A 26,536-nucleotide genomic window follows, 5' to 3' on the forward strand; every position below is an offset into this window, starting at 1 on the left:
AGGACGAAAACTCAACTTACGCGAATGGAAAAACTGACCGATCAAACTTGAAGAGCTCGTTGAGATGATCAATCCTACGGTCTCGGTTCTGCAATCAGATAACCAGAGAGACAAAACTCTTAGAGAAGTCAGATAATTCTAAAAAAGTGATACCTAAAGAGATAGTGTGTTTTAAAATAATGAAACTCTTTTAGAATAATTCTATTTATATTAAAATATTTTAACATTAAAATAATCGAGTCTCACTATTTTTAAATCTTTTTCACTTCTAAAATGCTATTTTCTAGGGTTTAACATTAATCTTTGAGAAATATTTAATGAATAATATATGTGATTTGTGATAAACAATTAAACTCCTTTTTAACTCTATTGTATTTGTACTTGTGTTATAATACTCCTTTGACATGACACATAAAAGTAGATATATTTAACTAGAGTTGAAGGAGAAAAACAGAAGACTTCGAAAAAAAAAATTGCAATAGTTTTAAGTATTATAAATGATTTATATTTACAGTGGTTAAATTTATTTTGAGGTTGTTAAATGAAGGAAATCAGTTTCTATTTCTAGATTAAGAATATCTGCTAAGAAAAAAAAATCAAATTATTATTTTAATTTTGGCAAGATTTTTGGTGACCTAAAAACATATTTATAAGTTTTGTTTGTTCTCTTTAAATTATTAGTATAATATGTTTAGATATAGCTAGGGAACTTATAATATTTGATTGAATAGGTTTAAAGTATTAGGTTGATGCAAGCTTGGTAAGAGAGTTGGGTAAGTTAAAATGACAGATAGTAGCAAATAATTGCAAGGTGGCAGTGTTGATATGATACCTAATATGTCTAGTTTATGGGTAAATCTATAACACTTCCATGTGCATTCCACAATCCAAAATCATATTTCATAACATCCAAGCTTTTCTTTATTCACCAATTCAAGTTTTTATATGCATCCTTTTCAATCTCATCCAAATATTTCAATTAAGATTATCCATTTTCACACTACACTCTTTTCATGCAAATATCATTTTTTTTTTCACTCCAAGCACCAATTAAATACTATTTTATTCATCATTTTTCTCCAATTTATGATTGCAACATTCTAGAGACACATTTATCTACGGCACTTAGACTATATTAGTATTAATTTAAGAAATAACTTGTCCAAAAACTATAAGAGAAAAACCATACTGAGATATCATGAAGTTGGTCCCAGCAAAGATAACATGTAGCAACATCATTTTGGTTCACGTGATAGCTATGTGTAGCTAAACTCAAAATTGGTACTTCAATTCATTTTCAATGCATCTCTCTATATATACACCAACCAATCTTCTAGCTACTAGTATTTTATAATTGTTATATAAATGCTGGAATTCTTAGTAAATTATTTGAAATAAATTTATCAAATGTTTGATATAAGAGATATTTAGTTTATGTAAATAAATAATTTTAAATATGAAATTTAAATGGTTAAATATATGGGTCCAATTGAGTTTTATATACTTAACTATTAGAAGGTAGATATTAATTGATTTGATGCCTGTTATAGTAAAAAATGTTAATTTTAGATAAGGAAAAGGAGTAGCACTAAGTAAATGTTGTTTTATCTTAATGTTTTTTTTTTTGTTTGAATTAAACTAATACATTTAAACATAATTCAAGACATTATTGGTTATATGAGTAATCAAGTTATGGATAAGATTTAAGAAAAAAAATTTTATTTAGATAAGTTAAACTTAAATCATAAGTTTTTGTTTTCCAAACAAATTAATTAAACTTAAAGGTTGTTTATGTCATTTTGTCTAATCAAACTTAAATAATACTCAATCTTTATTCATTAATTTACACTCCTTTACGACAACCATTTTGTATTGTCTTACCTTAAATAAAGTCAAACACAATTCTCCTGAAGGTAGTACCCTCAAACCAACTATTAATCTTAAACACAAATTTTAATTGAATTTTTAGATTGATCTATGTACAAAATGCTAAAGAGTTGATAATTTTATTAGTTTTCTTCTGTCTAAAATGCTAAAGTTCTCTTTTGTTATTGAAATGTTTGTTGAGCTTGTGATGATTTTAGAATATAAAATAGTTTTAAGAGTTCAGAAATAAAATATTTAGAAAATTTTGAAAAAAATGAAGAATTTTATAGGGTGTACGATTTAGACAGGGTAAATTAGTTTTTTAATTTAATTTTGCATAAAAGTTGATTTTTGATTGAAATAGTTCAATCCACTCAGAAAATTTTGAGGAAAGGAAATGAGAATTTGAAGACTTTATAAGAAAATTGAACTTTTTTTTTTTGCATTGTTTTTTAAAATACACAAGCTTAATGAGTAAAAACAATTTATAGATCAAAATCATTCCTAAACCAAAAGAAAATAAGTAATAACTAAGACCAAAAACTATCTACAAGTAACCCTAAAAAGAAGAAAAAGAACATTGATATGAAGTCTAGTAGTCTTACTCTTGCTTCTATCTTCTTCCATTTCAATTTTGGAACACCTTCCAAAGCCCTTAATAAAGAATCTTTATTGAACTCCTTTCTATTGATCCACACAACTAATGCACTCTAAATAGCTTTAATTTATAAAATTTAGTGTATAAAATCTTCAAATCCCACACTGATCAACCCTAATAATTACTCAAATGACTTTAGCATATCATCTATCAATGGCATGGTAGTGCTCACGAATAAAATAAAAAACCACTAAGATTATGCACATTTTCAAGATTTTTTTTTTTTGTATCCAATCCAACATACTAATATACACAGCACAAACATTAACATATGTTTTAATTTAAAAAAAAATAATAAAAATAAACGTGTGTAAAAGGATGGTCACTTCAAATTTATTAATAACCAACTAATAACTACTCTAACAACTAACATTAAATTTCTCAACCTCCATTCACCAAAACTTTTTCACGATATTATTGTCTTTCAACTCGGCGGCTCCACCACTACCACGACGTCGCTCCTACGGCGGGACCCACTCTCCGGCGCGGCGGGTTTCTCGAGGAGGGAGTGGCGGCAGTTGGGGCAGGAGGAGTGGGAGAGGAGCCACGTGTCAATGCAGTGCACGTGGAATCCGTGGTTGCACTTGGGAAGCATTCGGACCCTGTCCCCTTTCTCGAACTCCCCGAGGCATATGGGGCACTCTGTGGCCGGGATGGTCTCGCCGGAGGCACCATACACCGCCACCGGGATGCGGCTGAGCTCACGCCGCTTCAGTCCCGTCCCGGCAAGGCGCGCCGCCGCCTGCTCCTCCGTCTCGTCGCCGAAGCGCCGCCCGCACCGCAGAGCACACCGCGCGATGGAGTTCAGCCCGAGCGCGCATATCAGCGCGCACAGCAGAGCCGCCAGGATGATGACCATGTTGGTGTCGAAGTTGGCGTCGCTGATGAACGTGTCGCGCGTGTTGTTGCCGTACGACGGCGGCATGCTCAGCTCCGTCTCCAGAAACCGCCGCTGCGTCATGGTTGATCGATGGCTCACTCCGAACAGAAAAAAAAAATATCAACTGGGTCTCTTCAATTTTGTGAAAAGGTTTAGACTTTGTGCTGAAATCTTGATGGGGTTGTGTTGGGGTGGGTGATTTTTGGGTTATGTGAGTGTTCTTGTGAGGATTGGGAATAGTGAAGGACACGGAAGAAGGGGGCTGAATTGGAGAATCCCTAGCTTTTTCTTTTGGGGTGATGAGATGAGGAAAATGAAAGGGTGAAATTTTGTTTTGGAGGGTGGTTGTTATCTGAACTGGGGACCGTTTTGCTGCTTGATTCCCAGCTTAACTCTTTCCACAGAGATGCATGGTCCTTATGAAACACAACAAAAGCAAAGTGCAAAATAGGTTCCAGATTGCAGAGAACATTGGACTCTACACTTTTTTTTACCTATAATTTCATTTCACTATATATAACATATATATAGTTCCTATTCTACCCATATACTTTTGGTATTGTCTTTCACAAAAAACACTCTTACATGAATCCGACACAATACTACATGTACTAGCAACAATTTTTGTCTGACTAATTAACACAACCACATACTCAAACTAAGACTAATGGTTAAATTAGTACAACTTTTTACATTTATAACATACATAATGAATAGGTAGGAGTGGCCCTGAGGGAATATATGATGCAAGTTTTTATCTTTTGAACTGGGAAGAATTTGTGGTGCATGAAGGGCAATTTATAGGAAGTGGGGCATGGTGAGTTGTTGGACTTAAAAGGAATCAAAAGCTGAAGCCTGGGGTGTCAGAGATACAGAGCAATTAACTTACACATGGAAATGAGAATCTGCGAGTAATTTAAGGATACAGTGGGGTCTGGTTGTCACAGGTGGTTAATTTACATACCTAATTACGATTAAAGCTTTGTAGAATAATACTAAGAAGTTTGGTAGCGAATCCAAAGCAATCCCTTTAATTTTACGGTTAAACTTGGGTGAATCTGTAGGGTTGGGTATGGACCAATGCAAAATAAGGTAGTCCCAAAATTTGAGTGTGACTTTCATTTCTTATAGTAGTGGAAAATTTCGTTGCCAATGTTTGATTTGGCTGTGGTTTGCTTTTGACATCAGACATAGCAGATGAGAATCAAAATAGAGAAAAAGATATACAAAAAGGAAAGGCAGAAAAAAAAAAAGACACAACGTTCAAAATATCTTTCTGTCTACCTTCAATTACCCTCTTCGCAGTTTGCAGTAGCTACCTTACCATGGCCTGCACCAAACTGTAGTATTTTGTTGCACCTTTTGACGTCGATTTCTGATGGGACACCACATAGTAAAATGTATTTTCTATCCTTAAAAAACAACACTAAAATCTCCACGTATCACTCCCTATAAAAAAACTAATTACATCCTCGTGTTAGGGAAAAATATTAACATGTTGGTAAATTTTTATAAAAAAAGGGTTAAACCTTGAGGGAGACCTGCGGAATAATTGGTATTAGTGAAATACAGAAAAATATCGTTCAACTTGTTGGATGGATCCAAGTTTTATAATTATATACATCAAATTCTTTTTGTCTATTTGCATAAATTATTTAAATTCTTTTGTTGTCAGAGGAACCAAATTTCAGTTGAATTTTTTTTTAGCGAGGCAAAAGGAAATGGGGTTGGTCACGGAATAACAGGTGATAAATAATAAAACGTAGCATACATTGAATTGAATTATGCACATCGATTTTTATGCCACAAAAGACCTAATGCGTGGCATGTCGGATCAGGCTTGCACTGCAGCAGGTGGACCCTAAAAAAATGAAACTATCAAATTTATGGCACCATTTACGATGGAATTTTCGTGGCAACATTACTGTCACAAGTGAAAACTTAGATTAATAATTGGGGGAGTTTAATTAATTGGTTCATTTATTCAGTACCTAATCTTATTTGTTCCAAGTCAATCAGTGTAATTAATATGGGTACTTATTTAGCATTCCACGAGTTTATATAACCACCACAATTGGCCATGGTTGTGTTCAGAGGATGGAATATTGGCGAGAGTTGTAGCTCAAGAAAACATAGCCACAAACAAAACCAACATTAATATCACCATAAGAGAAGGAATTAGTCTGGTCATTGTTATTGTTGTATATCATTCACCATAAATTACAAAATTGTAATACAATATACTAGGGATGGCAACGGGGCGAGGCGGGGACGGGTTTCACTATCCCATACCCATCCCCGCATAAAAAATTCATCCCCATCCCCATACCCAAACCCAACGGGTATCAAACTTTTTTCCCATCCCCATCCCCACCGGGTAATGGGTATAATCTCGTACCCATACCCGTACTCATGTTCTAACTACTTCAATATTAATTTTTTTATAAAAGAAAAAAAATTACGGTAAAGAAAACATAATATTATGAAATATTCAATATTAGGAGGATTTTCTTCGATGCCAAATACATTAAAATAAATTATAATTATTTATATTTTATATTAGAATACCAAATAAAATTTCATGTGAACCAAAACATTTATTAAATTTGCAAACTACAACATTAATGAACTTAGTTGATAAAATTAAAAAATATTTCAAAAAAGTATAAAAGGAAAACAAATATTCAAATTAAAATATATTTTAAATGTTTGTTTACTTCAATTTTTTAAATTCTAATGAATCTCTTTTTTATACACTAATAAAAGTTATAATATATCACTTGATCAAAATGACACAAAGAACAAATATTCAAATTAAAATATATTTTAAATATTTGTTTACTTCAATTTTTTAAATTATAATGAATCTCTTTTTTATACACTAATAAAAAGTTATAATACATCACTTGATCAAAATAACACAAAAAACAAATAATAAACATAATAATAAAATTTTGACATAGATTTTGTATCTTTTGAACTTCAATATATGTTGTATAGTGACAAAAAAATATTCATAGAAATTACATTAAATTTTTATATTGTAGTAAATAAAAGTTATTTATACAATTAAAGTAAAAAAAAATTACAGTATGATTAATAGTGAGTTATAAAATAACAAATAATTAGATAGAATATATCGAAATATTTTATTCTACATGATGAAAATAAACAATAAATAAAAATATTAAAAAACTAACAAATGTGTGTTTTAGAAATAATTTGAGAGACTATCGAAAGAAATCGCACAAAGGAAATCAAATGTATAATTAAGGTATGATAAAATGAAAAAAACCTTAGAGAACTAATTATTAAATTATGTTTGAAGTGGTTAAAAATAAATAGAAATATCATTAGTGACCAAAAAATTTATCATTAAATTACAAATAAATTAGTAATTAAATTGGTCACTAAATCAAGTACCGATTCGATCATTTAATCAGTCACTAATTTAGACAATAAATCAACTACTACCACCAATGACGAAAAATAGTGACTGATATGGGTTACTGACTAAATCAGTCACCATTTCATTTTTTCTTGTAGTGAATTATCATATACTATTCCTAAATATCATTATATATATATATATATATATATATATATATATATATATATATATATATATATATATATATATATATATAATTTTAACCACTTCAAACAGAATTTAAAGTGAAACAATTACATTATGATATATTATTCTACATGATGAAAATAAAAACAATAAATAAAAATATTAAAAAACTAACAAATGTGTGTTTTAGAAATAATTTGAGAGACTATCGAAAAAAATCACACAAAGGAAATCAAATGTATAACTAAGGTATGATAAGACGAAAAATATCTCAGAGAACTAAGAAAACTTTTCAAATATCAACATATATACTTAATGGTTGAAAAATAACGAAAATTACTTTAATGAAACAAAAGAGTTCTTCAAATTAAACAAAAATTAATAATAATAATAATAATAATAATAATAATAAGTAAAGAATTTTTTTAATATTACCTTAAATTGAGAGTATAAACATTCTCATGTGAAAGGAAAATTTATAATAAATAAAAATATTAAAAAATAATATAAATATTCAAATGTAAGGCATAATTTTTTTTATTAACATACATTATTTTAACATAATTACATAAAGGTTATGATAAGATAAAAAATATATTGGAGATGAGAATGAGTTTAATGACAAATGAAATAATTAAAAGAAATAAAAAATAGAATATATATATATATATATATATATATATATATATATATATATATATATATATGGGTTACTTGATTAATTGTGAATATTTTAATAATTTAAACGAGAATGAAGATATGGCGGGGACGGGTATTATGGCGGGTATATGTACATCCCCATGCCCATCACCATACCCAACTGAAAAAGTCGGGGATTCCCCATACCCATACCCATACCCAGTCAATGCGGGGATTCCCCGTCAAAACGGGGACGGATTCGGGTAATACCCACGGGACGAGTTTATTTGCCATCTCTACAATATACATATAATTAAATTTAGTAATCAATTTATGAAGAAAAGACATGAAACTCCTTCCATATATGACATACTCATGAAGATAAATAATTTTATAACTTTTTTATTATTTATGTCTCTCCTCTAATAGGGTAAATAGTTGACTCGGTGCAACAGATATTGTCATATTTTGTTTTTAGTAAAACAAAAAAATTACAATATTAACACAATAATTTAATTACGTTAATTTATTTGAATTTTAACGATTAATAATTATCATTTGTGTTTATTAAAATGTTAATATTAGTATGCAATTAATCATGAAGGAACTTCTCCTTTTTGCAATGACATTTTCTTCATTTAATAAAAATGTAACTGAAGAGCAAATATGTATTCAATTGCCTTAATCATTATTGTAGTTCAAATAAAGTTAGTGGAATTAAATTTTTTGCATTAAGATTATGATTTTATTTAATTATTATATTAAAAATGAAATACGTTAGTATAGTTGTTTGTTATACTAAATCAACTGCTTAACCCCTCCAATAATAACAAACCACAAAATCGTCATGTGTTCATAACTATTTTAATAAGTGGGTTAGCTTTTTATCTCGTGGGTATGACGATGTTGCATAAAATATATTTTACTTTCATTGTGTATAGTTCATTGAATATCCAAACGTAAGTAGAAGCGTTTCCAAACAACCATTGAGAAACAATAATTAAGGACATGATATGTTCTACATTCTCCTCATGCAATTTACAAAAACAGAGCATATTTTACCTTCGTATATTGTACTATCATATTCCTCATTCATATTATTTTTCCTAAAGTCCGAAATCCTATTACTTTGTATATCAAGATTAGGAGACTTCTTGTTACTATAAATTGAACATTACTGCGCATTAGCAATTCTTGAGTCTAGATTCTCTATTGGATTTTTGGGTACTATTTTCTGCTGAGCATTAAAAATACATTGTATTGATATTTTAAATATCTTTCTAATATATTTTAAAACTTCAAAATTAATGGTAATCAATGTATTATAAAGACACAATAGAAAAGCAGTACAGAAAAACCAACAGAGAATCCAAATTTAGCGATTCCCATAAATTATACAACAAAGTTTTGTGTTTATTTTCCTTCTAATGTTTCTGGTCTGTATGGCATTAAGTTGACGGGTTTGTAGCTTCATATGCAAAGGTGCATAGAAGGGAAATAGATCGGAACAAAACCATGATATTATGATTATTTTTATATCATCAAACTAATCACTTGCAATTTGTATTAAATTTTCAAAGAGAAACCAACCCTCAATGATTTTTTCTTAAATAAGAGGTATATGGAGTTGGTATTACTATTAGGTGACAAATAATGAAAAGACCAAAAGTTATAAGATTGACTTAATGGTAAAATTAAAAAGAAGATAACACAAGTTGTAGATTGGTTTGATAAATTTAGAAGAAAAAACGAAAAAATTTGTAAGTTCAACTTGTTAATAAAAAAAAGATCATGATACTTTGATAAACTTTTTTTTCAACGTTATCAAAAATTTGTCTAAAAAATTTTGTAAACAAATAATTTTACTAAAAAAAACAATGAAAGGACTAACACATGCATAGTATGATGGTTGAGGCTTTATGTCACTTGTGTTGCAGCAGGTGGACCCTCAAAATCAAACAACCAAATTCATGTTCTGCAAAAGCGAATCTAACCCACTCCTTAGCTTTTTAATCTAGAGAGATGATATCACATATCTGGCCATTTAAAAAAAAAATGTTTTTCTTCATCAATCATACATGCACTTTACACGTCTCTGCTTTGCTTGATGATGGTGCTGTTGGATATAACCAAAACCACCAAAAAGTTTTGGCTTTATGTAACTTAAATGCAGTCACTGATACACAACTTTTCACTATACATGAACTGAAGAACTTTACATGAATATATATAACAGTTACTTTTCTTCTGTTATTTTCTTTTTATCTTTAATGTTTATATGTAAAATATGTTTGTGTATAGCAAGACACCATGAAATTGTCTAACTCGATTGATAAAAAACAGACACTGAGAAAGAGTCGTTGGAACTTCTGTTCGTTTCTTATTAATAAAAAGAAAAAAGTAACAAGACAACATTTCATGGTTTGGGTTGTGTGTTGGATAAAGATAAAGGTATGACATTTCATTGTTTAAGATGGAACAAATTTTTGTCTAGTTTACGTTGAAGTGATATTTTTTTTATTTATTAACTTTATAACTTACATTTTTTTTATTTTAAATAATTAATTAGAAGTAGATAAAGTTTATTAAAAAAAGGTTTAATCATTGAGCGAGAGGCGGGGAATAATTGGTATTTGTGAAATTCTATAAATATAGTTCAACTTGTTAAATGGATCCAAATTTTATAATTATACACATGATTTTTTTTTGTCTATTTGCATAAATTTTTTAAAGTTTTTTTTTTTATTAGAGCAACCAACTCCATTTGAAGTTTTTAGCATTCAGAAATGAGAGAGACAACGGCACGTGGAGTTGGTCCACGACATAGCAAGTGACAAAACGATGAAACGTCACACCGAAAAAGAGATTTTCATGCAAACGATTTTCACCATTTTTTTTTAATTGAATTGATGAGTTAAAAATGAGTCAAAATTTATAACACCATTTTATTTTAGAATTTTCTTGTCAACATTGAAAAATTAAATTAATAATTGAATGGGTTCAAGTAATAATTTTGCTTGTTCTAGGTCACACAATCTAATTATAAAGTGGGTACTTATTTAGCATTCCACGAGTTATTCTAAAACCACACTTAGTTGAAGCCTATATATGAATGAAGCATGAAAATGCAAACTATTGTGAAAAGAAAGCTATGCAACAATGGCTAGACCAATTCCTTCTCTTGTGGTAATATTCGTGTTACTTCTGTTCATGATTGAGTTTTCTTCAGCAAGAAGAACTCTTGCCAATGTTCCATCCTCTAACCATAACCATGGCCATCAAAAGATAACATTTTTAATGAGGGATGTGCTGAATGGTAGTAGCACACAATATTCAGAGAAACCAACAACTGTAAATGTGACTGATCAAATACCCCAATCCACTGCAACAGTTCCACTGAATAATGCACCTTCTGAAACCCTTGATCTGTCCACTATTGGGTTCTCTTTTCCCACCAGAGCAACACTTCAGGAACTGGAGTATGGATCAGTAACATCCATAGATGAGGATCTGGTCGAGAGTGATGGAGATGAAGTGAAAAACATTGGAAAAGCAGAAGGAGTTTATGTTGTTAGTTCTGAGGATGGAAGTAGCCATATGGTGGCTATCACTGCAAGTTTCTTGAAGGGTGATGCACTGAGACTTTTTGGAGTGCACAAGAGTGATGTGTTTGAGTCGCATGTTGCTGTTATTGGAGGCACCGGGAAGTACTATGATGCTAATGGCTATGCTGCGGTTAAGGTTGTCCACAAAGTAGGTTCAAAAGATGGAAAAGTGATAAGTTCAAAGTTCCTCTTGTTTGATGTGTACCTTAGTTAATTATAAGCATCTATAATGTGAAAATCAATGAAGGATATATGTTTTCTCTTTAGTATTGAGATATAATATGACAAAATCTACCAACAGAACATAATTGAAATTCAATCAAAATGATTTTTTCAAACACTGAGTTATTAAGAATGTCGTAAACATTGATTCTTTGTTGGTGTAGTTGCATATTTTGTAAGTGAAACCAAGACCAATGAAGTGTTGTTGGATAAGAGGTAAAAGGTGGAGACAAAGCTTTCTATGCAAACGATCTAACACATTCATAGTATGACAGTTAAAGCTTTGTGTCATTTGTGTTGCAGTTGGACCCTCAAAAATGAAACCACCAAATTCATCTTTCTTTATCAATCAAATACACTTTACACCTCTCTGCTTTCATTAATGATGCTGCTGTTGGATATAACTGAAACCAACTAAAAGTTTTGGCTTTATGTAACTTAAATGCTGTCACTCGATACACAACTTTAAAAATTCACTTTGTATTAACTGAAGAAGTTATATGTATACATAACAGTTACTTTTCTTTGTTATTTTCTTTTTATCTTTCATGTTTATGTAAACTATAACTCTAAACATGTTTCTTTAATAGCAAGACATAACTCGATTGATCAGACCCTATCTTGTTGGAATTTTTATAGGGGAATGATTTGTTGACATTTTTTTTTAACAAACTTGACGATCTTTTACCCTTTTTCCAATAAGAGTGAATTTTTTTTTTGAAAAGAAATTAAAAAATAAAAATTAAAACAGCAATATTCAAAGTTTGTCGAATTTTTTTTTTCAAAGCATATTTTTTGAATTTTATAACTTATGTTAGATTTTTATTAATAAAGTGCAAACTACTTTTAACATTTTATGAAAATTGATAATATTTTCAACAAGTTTCTATTAAAAAGTTGAGTGTTCAAAATTTTATATTTTTAAAATTGAGTATTTGTTATTAATAAGGTGACAGTGCTAATTTAATTTTAATTTTTTAGTCTCAAATGTAAAAACAAAACCGTAAAGGATTTATATGTTCCAATACCATAAATGCATTAATTGATCTAATGATATTTATCTTGATGAATTTGAGATGGGAATATTAGATAAAAAATAATAATAAAATCCTGAAACTAGAGATGGCAAATAAACCCGTGCCCGTGGGTATCACCCGAACCCGTCTCCGTTTTGACGGGAAATCCCCGCTTTGACTGGGTATGGGTATGGGTATGGGTAATACCCGAAATTTTCAACTAGGGATGGGGATGAGGATATATATATACCCGCTCAAATACCCGTCCCCGCTTAAATTACTAAACTATTTATAATTTATTAAATAATCTAAAAAATATATATAAATAAATAATATATTTACACATAAAATATAATATAATATAATATAATATAATATAGTATATATACATATAAATAAAATATACTTATTTATATATATATATATATATATATATATATATATATATATATTTACACATATACATGTAATATAATATAATATAATATAATATAATATAATATACATATAATATATATACATAATAATATAATATAATATATATAATATATACGTATAAAACAAATTAATCATTTAGCTAGTGAGATCTTTTATAAACAAATTTATAACATTACAAATTTATAAAAATTTAAAAGAAATATATATATATATATATATATATATATATATATATATATATATATATATATATATAACATATTTCTCATTCTCTTTGTTTTTTGTTATATAACATATTGGCAATTGCTTCAGTTTTAGATCCAAGGTACAAGATGGACATGTTAGAATATTATTTTTATAAATTGTATGGTAATGATTTTGATCTGAAACTTAGTAGGATTCGTCAAATGTGCTATGATTTGGTTTTGGAATATCAATCAAAAAAGAATGAAACTTCTTCTTATAGAGCTACATCATTGGAGTTGGGAAATGATGTTGATAATGATGCGAATGAATTTTTAGAGTTTATGGCAAAAAAGAAAAAATCTAGAACTACAGTTATGAAAACAGAGTTGGATTATTACTTTGAAGAAGATAATTTGCCGGTTACACAAGAATTTGATATCCTATCATGGTGGAAAACAAATGGGTTAAAGTTTCCAACCCTTCAAGCAATTGCAATGGATGTTTTAGCTATTCCAATAACAACTGTAGCTTTTGAATCTGCTTTTAGTACTGGTGGTCAGATATTAACTTCTCACCGTAGTCGACTTCATCATATTACTATAGAGGCTTTGATGTGTACAAGAAGTTGGATATGGAACTCAAACCATCTAGGTAAGTTACTCAAATTTATTAATATTTTTTGTTAGTATTTTTTGTGAATTTTCATCTAATATTCTACATTTGGTGTTTGTAGGTGTTAAAAAATTAAAAGGAAAAGATGTTCTCATGAGTGAAAATGAATCTGATGAAGAAGGTACATTATATTCTAGTAATTAAAATTTTCAATTTCAATTATTATATCATATCTAATTTTTCATTTTTTTTTATATGTAGGTGGATCGAATGCAAATGAAACCACTGATCATTTGTAAAATTAATAAATATTTTGGTTATTATAAAATTTTAGTAATGTGTAATTTTTTAGCTTTTATATAATTATTTGAATTTTATTTAGTTGTTATTTGATACTTTAATTTGAGATTTATACTATTATAATATTTTTCTTAATATTTGACATCATGAAAATCAAAAAGAGTATGTTATTTTAATATTGAATATTTTGATAGTATCATGATTCCGTTGGTGTGATTTTTAAATTTTTTTTATAAAAAATATTTAATTGATATATGGAACAATAAAAAAATGGGTATGGGTATGGGTATAAGAAAATACCCGTTACCCGGTGGGGATGAGGATGGGTCAAAAGTTGTATACCCATTGGGTTTGGAGATGAGGATGGGGATGAATTTTTATTATGGGGATGGGGATGGGATCATGATACCCGTACCCGCTCCGCCCCGTTGCCATCCCTACCTGAAACCCTGATTATCTTTATTAAGTGACATTGTTTTGTATCTTCATATAATTTATTTGAGTTTTGCTTTCGTATTTAATTAAAAAACAAAACGATTCTATTTCTAATAAAGATAATAAAGTTTTTTTACATTTATTATTATTTATAATGCACATATATTTTAATTTTGTCATGTATTTATGTTCTACACTTTTTAATATATATATATATATATATATATATATATATATATATATATATATATATATATATATATATATATATATATATATATATATATATATATATATATTGGTTTGAGTTAAGCCACATGGGTGTCTTAGAACGGGCCAAAATTTAGAAATTTGACTTGGCCCATTGGATTCACTATATTGGATCAGATAAGTCTTAAACTTTAAATTCTTCCTTCCTCCAGCCTAATCTCATCTTGCACCATCGTAAATTTGAAAATTCCATTTAAAACTTTCAGTTTTAGTTCTAGAATGTGTAATCTAAATATATGAAATGCTAAACATCAATATGCTTATATATCGAAATGTCCGAAATATAAATTTTATATTATAGAATGTGTAATTTGCAATATAAAATTTATATTTTGGATTATATATTTTAAAATACAAAATGAAAAATACATTTTGAAATATATAATTTTTTACTTTTAGAAAGCTTGGAAAGAAAAAACTATTATTTTAAAAAGCTTTAAAAAAATAATACGAGATGAGATTAAGTTAAGTTTTCTAAATGTTTTTAAATAAATATTTTTTCGAGAATATTTGTTATCGATGGAAATAAATTTGGTGGAGTTTATAAGATAATAATAATCACCCATATTCTTTAAAGAATCATGAATGTGAGAGTCAACAAGTAGGTATAATTAAAATTCAAAAATTGTTGACAAACAATAATAAATCAAGAAAATTTAAGAGTTTTTCTTATATGAAAATTCGATAAAGTGAAGACATGAATAAAAAGTGTCATTTATCTGGTGAAATTAATTACTACAACAAATTGAACCAAGTAAATTTCTCTTAGAACATGTACAACTCAATATTTCACAATCAGGAAGGATGAGTCGGTTGTTTTCAAAAGTTTATTACTTTTAGATTTCAAGAACTTTTGAATCAATTAATAAGGTTTGTGATGTTTAAGATCTAGACTCTTTTATATACGAAACAATTAATCAAAGATAAGGAAAGAAAGAACAAAACACAACCAATTTATACTGTGATTCGATTCTTTAAGAATATACATTCAATTTCTAACCATCTTAGATAAAGTATTATTACATCAAATAGAGTTTACAAAATCAATAATCGTCTAATAAATCCTAAACTTTAAGATACAAAAACCTTGATAATCGTATTAAGAACGATATCCTAAACCTTAAACAATACACTAATATAAAGCTACACATATTTGTATATACCCAATCACACTAATTACAACATGTAAGAAATTATAAAAATACAACATGTAAGAAATTATAAAAAGTAAAATGGAATGAATACACGAATTTTACAGACTCACCTTATGTCAATAGATTCAAAATGATCTTTATCAATCTTGAGGATTCCAATAAAAATGAAAAGAATGCTCCAAAAATTTTCTAATCACTCTCTCCGAATATTTATAAGAATAAATCAGTTTCCTTTTAAAATCAAAACTTTAACTTTTAAAGTGAAAGTCAAATTCTGAAAATATTAATCGATTATATGAACGAAGTAATCGATTAAGTATGTTCATATTTGATTAATAATGGATTATGTTGATGTTATAATCAATTAATTCACGTAACAAAATAATTTTTTCATTTAACACAATATTAACCGATTAGATTATTTACTTAATTAATAATTGTGTCAGTTAAGTGAATTATCATTTAAAATTACACTCATTTCGCGCCATTCTAGTTCATGAACAAGTTTCCTTAAACAGAGAGTAAATGAATGTTATATATCCTGTCCAGGTGAACGTTGTAGAAATAATTGTTGATAAAGGTTTATAATAAATTGTTTTTCTTATACCATTTAAAGAATGAAAAATTAAACATAAATGATTGAATTCTACAACGAATATAAATTTTTTCTATCCTAGGATAAAATAAATAAAGCATAACTTTTGGAGTGTTCTAACTACTCTACAGAATTACAACAAAATATTAAATATTTTAAACTGAACATCGAAAAACATACATAGATTACAACAAACTTTGAAATAAATAACTAACTTCATTACCAACTAATCTCTATTTTGGATAGGATATATCGTTCAAAGAGTATAACTAATGAAGTATGTATTGTTACGTATATATTTGAACACAATACAAGAAAATGTCTATATAATAACTAATTTTAGTGACAAAAAATAATTAATTACAAAGATATCAATTTAGCTACCAACTTACAAAACTAAAATTTATTGATTACAGAAATAAAAATTATTATGAAAAAAAATTATAAGGAGTTTGTAAATTGGTCAATAAAATTAGTTACTAAAGTTGACTTATAAATAAATTAGTTTTTAAATTAATCAAATCTTTGATAACTAATTTAAAAGACTAAATTATAAAATAATTATAATTTTTTATTTATAATAATATAATTTTAATAACTAATAATTTATAATTTTTTAAATTAATATATAAATTGATCACTACGGTGATTAATTATTTTTGTCACTAAAACTAGTTATAATATAAAGATTTTCTTGTAATAACATGAGTCTGTAAAGACAACAAAAATATTTATACATAAAAGTATTTGTGAATAAAATCTACACCATAGCTCGCGAAAGTTGCAAAATGGTCTCTTCCATCTTCATCCAATTCATTCCAATAATCAGCTATAGTACAAAGACATTGTATATAAGTTTAGTTCAATAAACAGTGGCGGACTATAGCTATGAAAAGGAGGTCGTAGCCTCATTTCTTTTATATTTATATAATTTTAAATATATTTTTTAAAAATTAAATTTTTTTAATATATTTTAATATTTGATATTCTAAAAAAATTCACATATCTATATCTATGTATAAAGAATTTTCTTTTTGTTATATATTTATTTTCAAATCTTAACTTTTAAATGTTTTTTTAAATTAAAATAATTATTTTATTAATATTATATTTTAGAAAAATGATACTCTAACCTGGTTTTTTTTACCTGATTTTTACCCGCCTACGTGGCACTGACACATGGAAAAAAAAGCAATTGTTTTTGAAAATAAAAACTGAAGGGACGAGGTGACGGTTCTGACGGTTTCTGAGACAACTGCGGAAGAAAGAGCAATGTCCTGTGGTGTGCTTGCGCGTCAGGGGACAACACGCGTTATCCATCTCAGTTACCCAAGGTTTTCATTTTTTTTCACTGAACGCTATTTTCACTGAACGCGCGAACCAGGTCTGAACCCACTCGAAGCAAAGAAGCGGTGCGGTGCCTTCAGCTTTTGTACAAGCGGTGATATTTTCACTCAACCAACCGACCCTGAATGTTGTACAAAATGCGAAGTTGTTAGCAGAAGGAGAAGGAAAGGAACTTGGGCAGTGGAAGAAGCGGTAGAACGAGGAGGCTTGGTTTTCCAAATTTTATTCGTATACCTTTGTTGTGTTGTTCGTGCGCCTGGTCATTGGTGGAAGAAGGAACCCCTAAAAAAATCCGAACTTGGGAAAGGAAGAAGCGGTAGAACCAGGACATCTGCGGTTCTTTTTAAGGTTGTGTTTTCTTTACGCCCAAACCCTTGGCGTTCCTGCATTACATTCTTACTACATTGTATAACAAGATGAAGTTGTGATTTATATTTTTTTTGCTCATGTGGGTATTATGATAATAATAGAGTTTGTGTTCGTTGAATGAATTTTTTTAACAGTTGCTGGCGCCGTTTAACGAGAGGAAAGGCGAATTTTTGATTTGTGTAGGTTTTTCTGTGTAAGTGAAAGTATTGCTTGTTTTTTAATATCGTTGTAGGTTTTTTAATTGGTGTGTATTGATTTGATTTTGTGTAGGTTGTTTTTGCAGCATGGCTCGAAAGGGGAAAAAAGATGGGAAAAAAAAACAGACGTTGATGAAGAAGATAGAGTTAGTGATGTTAATTGTTATATTGTGCATCACAATTTCATTGTTGAGCATTAGTTTAATTGTTAAAATTGAATGGAAGGTTCAACTGATAAATTTTGTGGACACAAAGCACATTGTGGAGATAAACAATGTGTTGACTGATGGACACCAGAGACGTATAGGAGTCACCCCTTTCAAATGGTGTTTGGAGTTAGAGAGGTATCTAGATATCTGCAGTCCTCTACTAGTTGAGCTACTTCGGCGATGGGATGACGATGAACAATCCTTTCACATATGGAAGCATCTTGTACCTTTATCTGTTGTTGATGTTTGTTTTAGTCTGGGGTTAGGTGTAGTTGGTGAAGAAGTACAATTTGATGCATATGGATGTGGGTTAGTTGGTTCACTCTTTTGTGGTAAAAGAATTTGTATTAAAGGGATAACAAACATGATTAGGAGTGTAATAGGAACCGAGCATGATGATGTAAATAATGTTTGTCGTCTGTATATATTGTTGTGCTTTGCTGTCTTGTATTTTCCAAGGAATTCAAAAGTTATTTGCAATATGCCTTTTAGAATATTAGATGATATTGATAGTTTGGTTAAGTTTAATTGGGGGAGTGCAGTGCACAGTTTTTTGGTTAACTCATTAAGTCGTGCATATGGGGTTCATAGCCAGAAAAAAAATGACCACAACATCACGTTGGCAAGGTTAGTTGTGGTTTTGCAGGTACGTTGAATTTTATTCTCTTTGAATCTTTAGATTTGTTTTATATTTTTTGTGTTTAGTGTTTTGATAAGAATGATGTAACATTTGTTATTTTTATATTTGGGCTTTTGAGAGGTTAGGATTGGGAACAGATAATAGGGATATAGTGTTTCCCAGAATTTTAGGATGGTCAACTTTGAAGTTAAGGACTTCAAGCATCGAGAGGCTATTCATTGAACTGAAGGTAATTTAGTCTTTTTATTTAATTTTCATACCTTATCGATTTAGTTGGGTTGCTGAAGTTTTAAATGTAACAACATTTTATTTAATCATTAGTTAAATTACATTGCAGGTGATGTTCGATTGGGCTTTGACTGAAGAAGATCAAAGTAATGAATTTGTTCGGGTTGCTTTAAATTTTGCAGGCGTTACTGAAGGTGGTGATATAGTTAGTGAAGGTGGTGACGAAGCTGGGGTGTCCAATACGGGTGATGTTTGGTTAAAAAAATTTCACAGCGAGATTGAAATAATGGAGATAAAGAAAAGATTGAAGATTTTGGAGGATGAGGTCTTTAGTGGGAATGAAAGTAAGCCCATTGAAAAGGAGAATGTTTGTGATGATAAGGGCCAAACTTCACATTCCAATACCGAAATAAATGCAAATGTAAGCCATCGTGATGTGGGTGAAGATTTGGGTGCACTTCATGAACATGAAGGTCATGCAAATGAAGGTAACACGGTGGTGGATATTTCAGATGACAGTGGAGTTGAGGATGAAGCCCAAGTTGGTGGGGATGGAAATGGAAAGTCACCAACTTTGCATGACGTGCCAGATAATATTTATGAAGACAACCCAGTTCATGATGTCCATTGTAGTGAATTGTTGGCAATTGTACCATGGGTTGCGCCCATTCAAGGAAACTGCAGTATCGGGCGTGTTGATGTGGTTAAGCTTTACCGGACGGTTACTCGGGTAGATTGTCCTTATAAGTATGTCATCAGTACAATACTTAATAATATTTTGTTTAATTAAATTCTGGTTTTTTACATGTTTTAGTAACTTGTAATTGATCTGTTGAAGGGTTGTAGCGGTGATAAATGGTCAAATACTGTCTACACATGACTGTATGGGTTTTCGACCAATGGGTTATGTTTGCAATATGGTAATTTATTATTTATTGATATTATTTGATAGGTATATGTTAATAATTGCAAATAATTTCATTGTGGTGTGTTTGATGAATATAGGCAGTTATGTTTGGATGTAACCTCTTGATGCATAATGAAAGGAAGTTGCATCAACATGTGCGAAGGACTGTTTTACATCCAATGTATACGGTACGTCTTTGTGTTTATTAGTTAGGGAAACCAAATTTCAAGATCAATTTATTTGAGTCTCAATTAATGACCAATATTATTGTAGACATCGGTTGTTCACGATAGTAATAAGAGAATTGCAAACAGACGTGTTTGGAAGTTAAGCGATTACAACATGTTCTTTTCTTCCACTTTGATTAGCATGAAAGAAATCTTAACCGCTGATTTGTAAGTAAAAAATTTGAGATGTTGAGAAATTTGTGTTTTTAAATTCATTTTTGCCTTGTATACTTGACCTAATAATGAAATTGTTTAACTTGTAACATGTACTTTAATTGTTTGCTCCAATTGTACACAATGATCATTGGTGGTGTTATGCCGTGAAATTGAAGACAATGGAATTCTTTATGCTTGATTCTCTCGGACACAGTCGAAAGAAACGAACGAGGATCGACAATAGTGTGGTTAGTGTGATCATTGAAAGTTGTTTATGTTTTTTCACTTGTAATATGTCATTTGTAATTATTAATATAAAGTTGATTGACATGGTTGAGGATGTGTGCATGGCCGTAATATGGAAACGTTTTTGTCGTTGTTGTTAAATTGTAAGGAGGACAACAAGCCATCTTTTGAAATCCAACATGCTTTGACCCCCATTCAACCAAACCTGTGAGTTATTTATTTTGTTGGTTTTTTTCATTAACGAGGTTAATTTTTGGGTTAACCTTTATTAGTTTCCTGCAGTTATTCTGAAACCTTACTTTGTGTGGTTAGCCTTTGGTTAGGCATGATTGTGGAGTGATCGTTTTAAAATTTATTGAGCTGTGAGATGGATGGTAGTCCGAGATTCAATGGGAATTGCATGCCAGAATACACCACTGTACGTTATTATAAATTTGGTTATTCATGGATGTTCATTTCATTTGTAATTTGACATAAACATGTTTGTTGGTTGCAAGAGGACCTTCAATAAATACGGCAAAATTTGATTTCTGAATGGATTCTACATGAAGATAACCAGAACAAAGAAGAAGTACTTGTTTTTTTATTTTACTATTTTTTTAAAATTAATTATTATAAATGAAAATTAAATATTATAAAAATATAAAAATTATTTATATTTAATTTTATAATCATAATAATAACAATAATTATAGTTTTATTTTTTTAATAGCATAAAAAAAGTTAAATATAATGTTTTTACTATATATACAAAAATTGGAATTACTCTTCCCGTTTTTATTTTCGTTCAAAAATATGAAGTTGACATTTTAGTGTTTTTTAGTCTCGATTTTTGAAAAAAAAATACAATTTAGTCATTTTTCGTTAAATTTCTTGAATTAGATCGATGTTTTTTCATAAAAAATGAAGTTGTAAATGAGTATGGTTTACTTTCTTATTGTAATTGACATAATCATAGTGTCAATTTTGAAAAAAAAAAATTATTCCACCTCAAATAATTTAATAAAAAGGATCAAATTACATCAATTTTTAAAGATTGAAACTAAATTTAGACTAAAATACATTAGAGAATAGATTAAAAGAGTAATTCAACCAAAATACATCGAGCTTTAAGGAAGGATATTGGAATAAGGATTTTCGGTTACCGATTTATCGGTAATAGGATTTCCGTTTCCGTTTTCCCTGTATATTTGCTTTCTTTCTTTTGTATTTGAAACAATGAATCAATCCAATATTTTTCCTTTACTGTATGAAATCTTACCTGAAATGAAGACCCATCTTTCTTCTTCTACACGTTCTACTGTGATTAGAAAAATTGTAAATGGTTTTAAAATCAGAAATACCTTAAATATGTCAGTTGATATATTAGATATGGTGATTCATCATAATGGTTAGTTAAAGTTGAGCTGAACTTATGAGGAGGATAACAAACGAATAAGTTAATACAAACGTGAACTTGTATGAACACCTTTAGTTCTGAAGAAAGTGACCCCGAACTCCTTTTGGGGCAGGCAGAAAAGGGTGATATCAAACACCTTTAATTTAGATCTGTGATTAGCATTAAATGAAAACCAAACACTGATTACCTAACATTCCTTTACCTTCATCACATTTCATAATCTAATCTCTATAAAGACACACCTTCAGAATATTCACAAACCACAACACAACACAACCTCAATATCATTCCTTCAACTCTTCCCAATCATGGCTACCCCTCTGGTTTTGCAGGTTACCTGCGTGGTTATGGTGCTGATTGTAGGTTTTGGAGAGATTATTCCGTTGGCAGAAGCAGAGATTCCATGTGGCACCATGCATGGCCTACCTAACCGCTCCTACTGGTACACCAATCCCTGCACCATGCTGCAACGGGGCAAAGCGCGTCATCGCCCAAGCTAAGACCGTCCCAGATCTACAAGGGGTGTGCACGTGCCTCAAAAACACCGTTTATAGGGTACCTGGACTCAATCCTTCACTCCTTGCAGCCCTCCCTAGCAGTTGTGGGATCAACTTGCCCTACAAGATCACCCCTTCCATGGATTGCACCAAGTAAGACCACTCGCATCAACATCATCGTATAACACCTTTTCACCCAAATACTAGTTAATGATGTTTCTCTCGTTACTTTTCGTTCACATATATATGAAAAGTTCATGCATATACTGTATTTATACAGATACTAACATCAAATTCACTTTGCTCATTGTAGGATACCTTGAGCAGCTTCCACAAGGGTTTTACCCTTGCTCACTATATATACTTATTTGGCAATTAATAAGCAACAGAGAGGGAATAAATATGGTTTAAGATCCTCCATTGTCTGAATATCCTCACTATGGGATGATGAACTCCATCTCCATCAATCTTATAATGTTGTTCTTGTTTCTCCAATGATATGTTGGATTTTCTATCACTAAAATATATATATTTACATATACCATCATCTCTCACTCTTCTTTTATTTTTAACGCTTTTCTTTAAATTCATATACATATTTACATGATATGTATCAATGATTACTAAATATTCAATTAATAGTGTTATAAATTGCCAGAAAGAAGAAGACTGAATGGTAATAATGCATTAGTCTGAAAATATATTACGGACAATGATATTTTGACTATTAAATTTTGACAATCTTTCTCTTACATAAAGGTGTCGTTTGTTAAACAGTTTGAGAATATTGAAAATGAAAAAATGAAAAAAATAGAAAATCACTTAAAAAATATCACCTAAAATTATAAGAAAAAATTGTCAAAATTTAGTAGTCAAAATATCATTTTCCATATATTACATATAAGTTCCATAACCGAGTAATTAATACATGTATTTGACTCACTTTACATGGTACGTACCAACGTGCACAATGGGTGAATGTTTCATACTCATTTTCATCTTCCAAACATGTTCACCGAAATAGGTTGGCATGAGCATAAATTTGAATAGATTTGGACCGTTTTAAAATTCTAAATTCTAAGTTGGATTTATTGCGTTATAGGTACTATTTACAGTTTGGACAAACTTATCCAATAAATATTTATTTATAAAGAGTGGAAATATAAGAAGGTCAAATTAAAATCAAATAAGCTTAACTTATGAATAAAAATTAAGTTACGTACTACCTTAATTTTTTAAAAGTTAGATTAGATAATATTTAGTTTTAGAAATGGACAATTTAATTTAAACTTACAAAAAAGTTGAAGTCATTTTAATTCATTATTTTCCTTTTTTTCTAAAATAAATTGGAGATATTGAGTTATGTTGTGCACTACATGAGGGGAGTGTAAGCTATTGCATGAAGGGATTTATGTTAAATATTATGTTAAACCAAAACCAATGATTGAATCAAGGGATGATGACCAAACATGAAGGGAAAAACTACTAGTATCCCATGATTATTTATGAACTAAAACGAACTAAAATTCATAACTGTCCTTTCTTTCTAACTTTTGTGTGGCATAATTAAATATTTCGTTAGCTATGAGGGTTCTTGAACTATATTACTTCTTGTGACAATTTAATATCATTATATCTGCTCATACAAAAAACTGAGAAAGAAATCTTAATTAAAGTGTTCCACTTGATGTAAAATTATATTTAATTAATATTAAGATGTTTAAATAAAGCAATAAGTCTCCATAATAATCTTACTCTAGTCTAAGAAGAAAAAAAAACCTCATGTATACTTTTCTTGATTGTATTTTTAACCTTTTATTTATTATTTGTTTGATTGTGTAGAAGAAAGAAACAGGCAAGAAGAGGATGGAAGAAGTTGAATATTTGAAAGGGTGAAATGGTGAAAAATGTTAAAAATCAGAGTGGAACCATAGGAAAAAAAAATTCTAGATGAAGATCATAGCAAGGTTGGTGAGGGCTCAACATACTTAATTATATTATCAAAGGCAACTTTTTTTTTTTTATATTTTTATAATAAAAATAAAAGGTTACTATTAATAAATTCCTTTGGTTTATATTTTTTCAAAACATTAATGTAAATTGAACTTAGTTTTGAATTTATTCTCTTATATTTTTATCAAACTCATATTTATAGTTAGTGCATTAATCTTAGCCATTTTATTGTTTCTAGTATATGTCCAAATAACAATAAAAATGTAGAATGTTAATGTCGGTGGTTCGAAACTTCGACTTTATTTATAACAGACTTTTGACAAACTTTATATATATATATATATATATATATATATATATATATATATATATATATATATATATATATATATATATATATATATATATATATATATATATATATATATACTTTTAGCTCAATTTAATTTTTATTACAAATATCGTTAATAATTTTATCATAACACTAATAATTTAAAAGGGCTAAACATGTTTTTTGTCCTTCAACTCTTAGTAAAAATTAGAGTTAGTCTCTCTTGGAAATTTTGAACTAAACCCATTTAGTCTCTCGATTTTAAAAATACGTGAATTTAGTCCTTTAAATTAAATGTTTTTAATTTTATTTGACGTTTCAAACGCGTTTCTCAACTAACATTGAAACTAACATTGAAGCGAACATATGTGTTATGCGTCGGACGGTGTAAACAAACTAAAATACTATAATGAAAATTATTTGAAACCTCAACTAAATTTAATAAAATTTGGTTAAAATGATTAACATCCACTCATTTACAGAGTTGCGGATTAAATTGGTTCAAGGTTTCCAAAAATGAACTAATTCCAATTTTAACTAAAAGTTGAAAGACCAAAAACATATATAACCTAACTAAAAATTTTAGTAAAATAATATTTTTCTTTGAGGAATCTATCTATGTTAAACATTGAGTGAATAGAGAACAAAGCATTTAGCTGAATTTTCATTTGGGTTAAATATGTTTTTTGTCCCTCAATAGTGCAGTAAGGGCTTTTGGCCCCGGTTGGTTTTGATATTCTGCCCCGGTTCCAAAACCGAGGCATATTAGGGTGAGGCCAAAAAGGGATGGCTTTTGGCCTCGGGTGTGAACCAAAGCCATATAGTTACTCTTCTACCTTGTTTCTACTGTGAACCGAAGCCATTGTGTCAACGGTGGCTCAGCCGCGTCCGCAATGGAGGCGTTCTCGTCGTGGTAACGTGTTCGTGGCGATGCTCGTGGCTCGTGCGCAACAACGATTGTCAGTGGTGGTTTGTGAATCTGCAGGGGTCGCGACAATGTTTGCAGATCTGGTTTTTTGATTTGCAGGTTTCACAATCACAGATCTGGTTTGCGCAAACACTGATGGCGTTGTGTGAATCCGGGAGAGCGCTCTGTGTAGTGAGGTGCAACACCAACGGAGGCGACGCCGCGACGGTGGCTGCAGGATCGTGGTGGCAGCGACGAAGGAGGGTGGTGGCAGCGACGGTGGCAGGGAGAGAGACGAAAGAGCGACGCGACGGTGACAGGAGGTGCAACACAGAGAGGGTTCGCGTTCGCCTTCGTGTGGTTGCAGCGGTCGGAGGTGGTCGGAGGTGGTCGGAGACTTTGGTGGTAGAGGTTGCAGCGGAGAGAGGGAGAGAGGAAAGAGTTGCAGATTCGCGACGCGGGGAAGTAGA

General features: G+C 29.9%; 2 protein-coding genes and 1 pseudogene across 3 annotated transcripts; 2 read left to right on the plus strand and 1 right to left on the minus strand.

The window, feature by feature from the left end:
- Nucleotides 1-2,773: 2,773 nt before the first annotated feature.
- On the minus strand, nt 2,774-4,172 carry LOC114183766 (RING/U-box superfamily protein). The gene has a single exon (XM_028070894.2). The coding sequence runs from the start codon at nt 3,483-3,485 to the stop codon at nt 2,949-2,951; it is 537 nt and encodes a 178-aa protein (XP_027926695.1). The 5' UTR covers nt 3,486-4,172; the 3' UTR covers nt 2,774-2,948.
- Nucleotides 4,173-10,705: 6,533 nt separating this feature from the next.
- Nucleotides 10,706-11,491, plus strand: LOC114185968 (dirigent protein 24-like). The gene has a single exon (XM_028073958.2). The coding sequence runs from the start codon at nt 10,780-10,782 to the stop codon at nt 11,437-11,439; it is 660 nt and encodes a 219-aa protein (XP_027929759.1). The 5' UTR covers nt 10,706-10,779; the 3' UTR covers nt 11,440-11,491.
- Nucleotides 11,492-22,628: 11,137 nt separating this feature from the next.
- On the plus strand, nt 22,629-23,429 carry LOC114186364 (non-specific lipid-transfer protein 1-like; annotated as a pseudogene). Its single transcript, XR_014994744.1, has 2 exons — nt 22,629-23,028; nt 23,189-23,429. The product of XR_014994744.1 is annotated as a non-specific lipid-transfer protein 1-like (transcript).
- The last annotated feature ends 3,107 nt before the right edge of the window (nt 23,430-26,536 follow it).

The sequence above is a fragment of the Vigna unguiculata genome, chromosome 5 (assembly GCF_037176805.1).
Source record: "Vigna unguiculata cultivar grain cowpea cultivar isolate G323 ecotype 2 chromosome 5, ASM3717680v1, whole genome shotgun sequence".
NCBI lineage: Eukaryota > Viridiplantae > Streptophyta > Magnoliopsida > Fabales > Fabaceae > Vigna > Vigna unguiculata.

Excerpts from the sequence above, each read along its gene's own strand:
- LOC114183766 (XM_028070894.2), bottom strand. The coding sequence starts at position 3,485 with ATGACGCAGCGGCGGTTTCTGGAGACGGAGCTGAGCATGCCGCCGTCG.
- LOC114185968 (XM_028073958.2), top strand. The coding sequence starts at position 10,780 with ATGGCTAGACCAATTCCTTCTCTTGTGGTAATATTCGTGTTACTTCTG.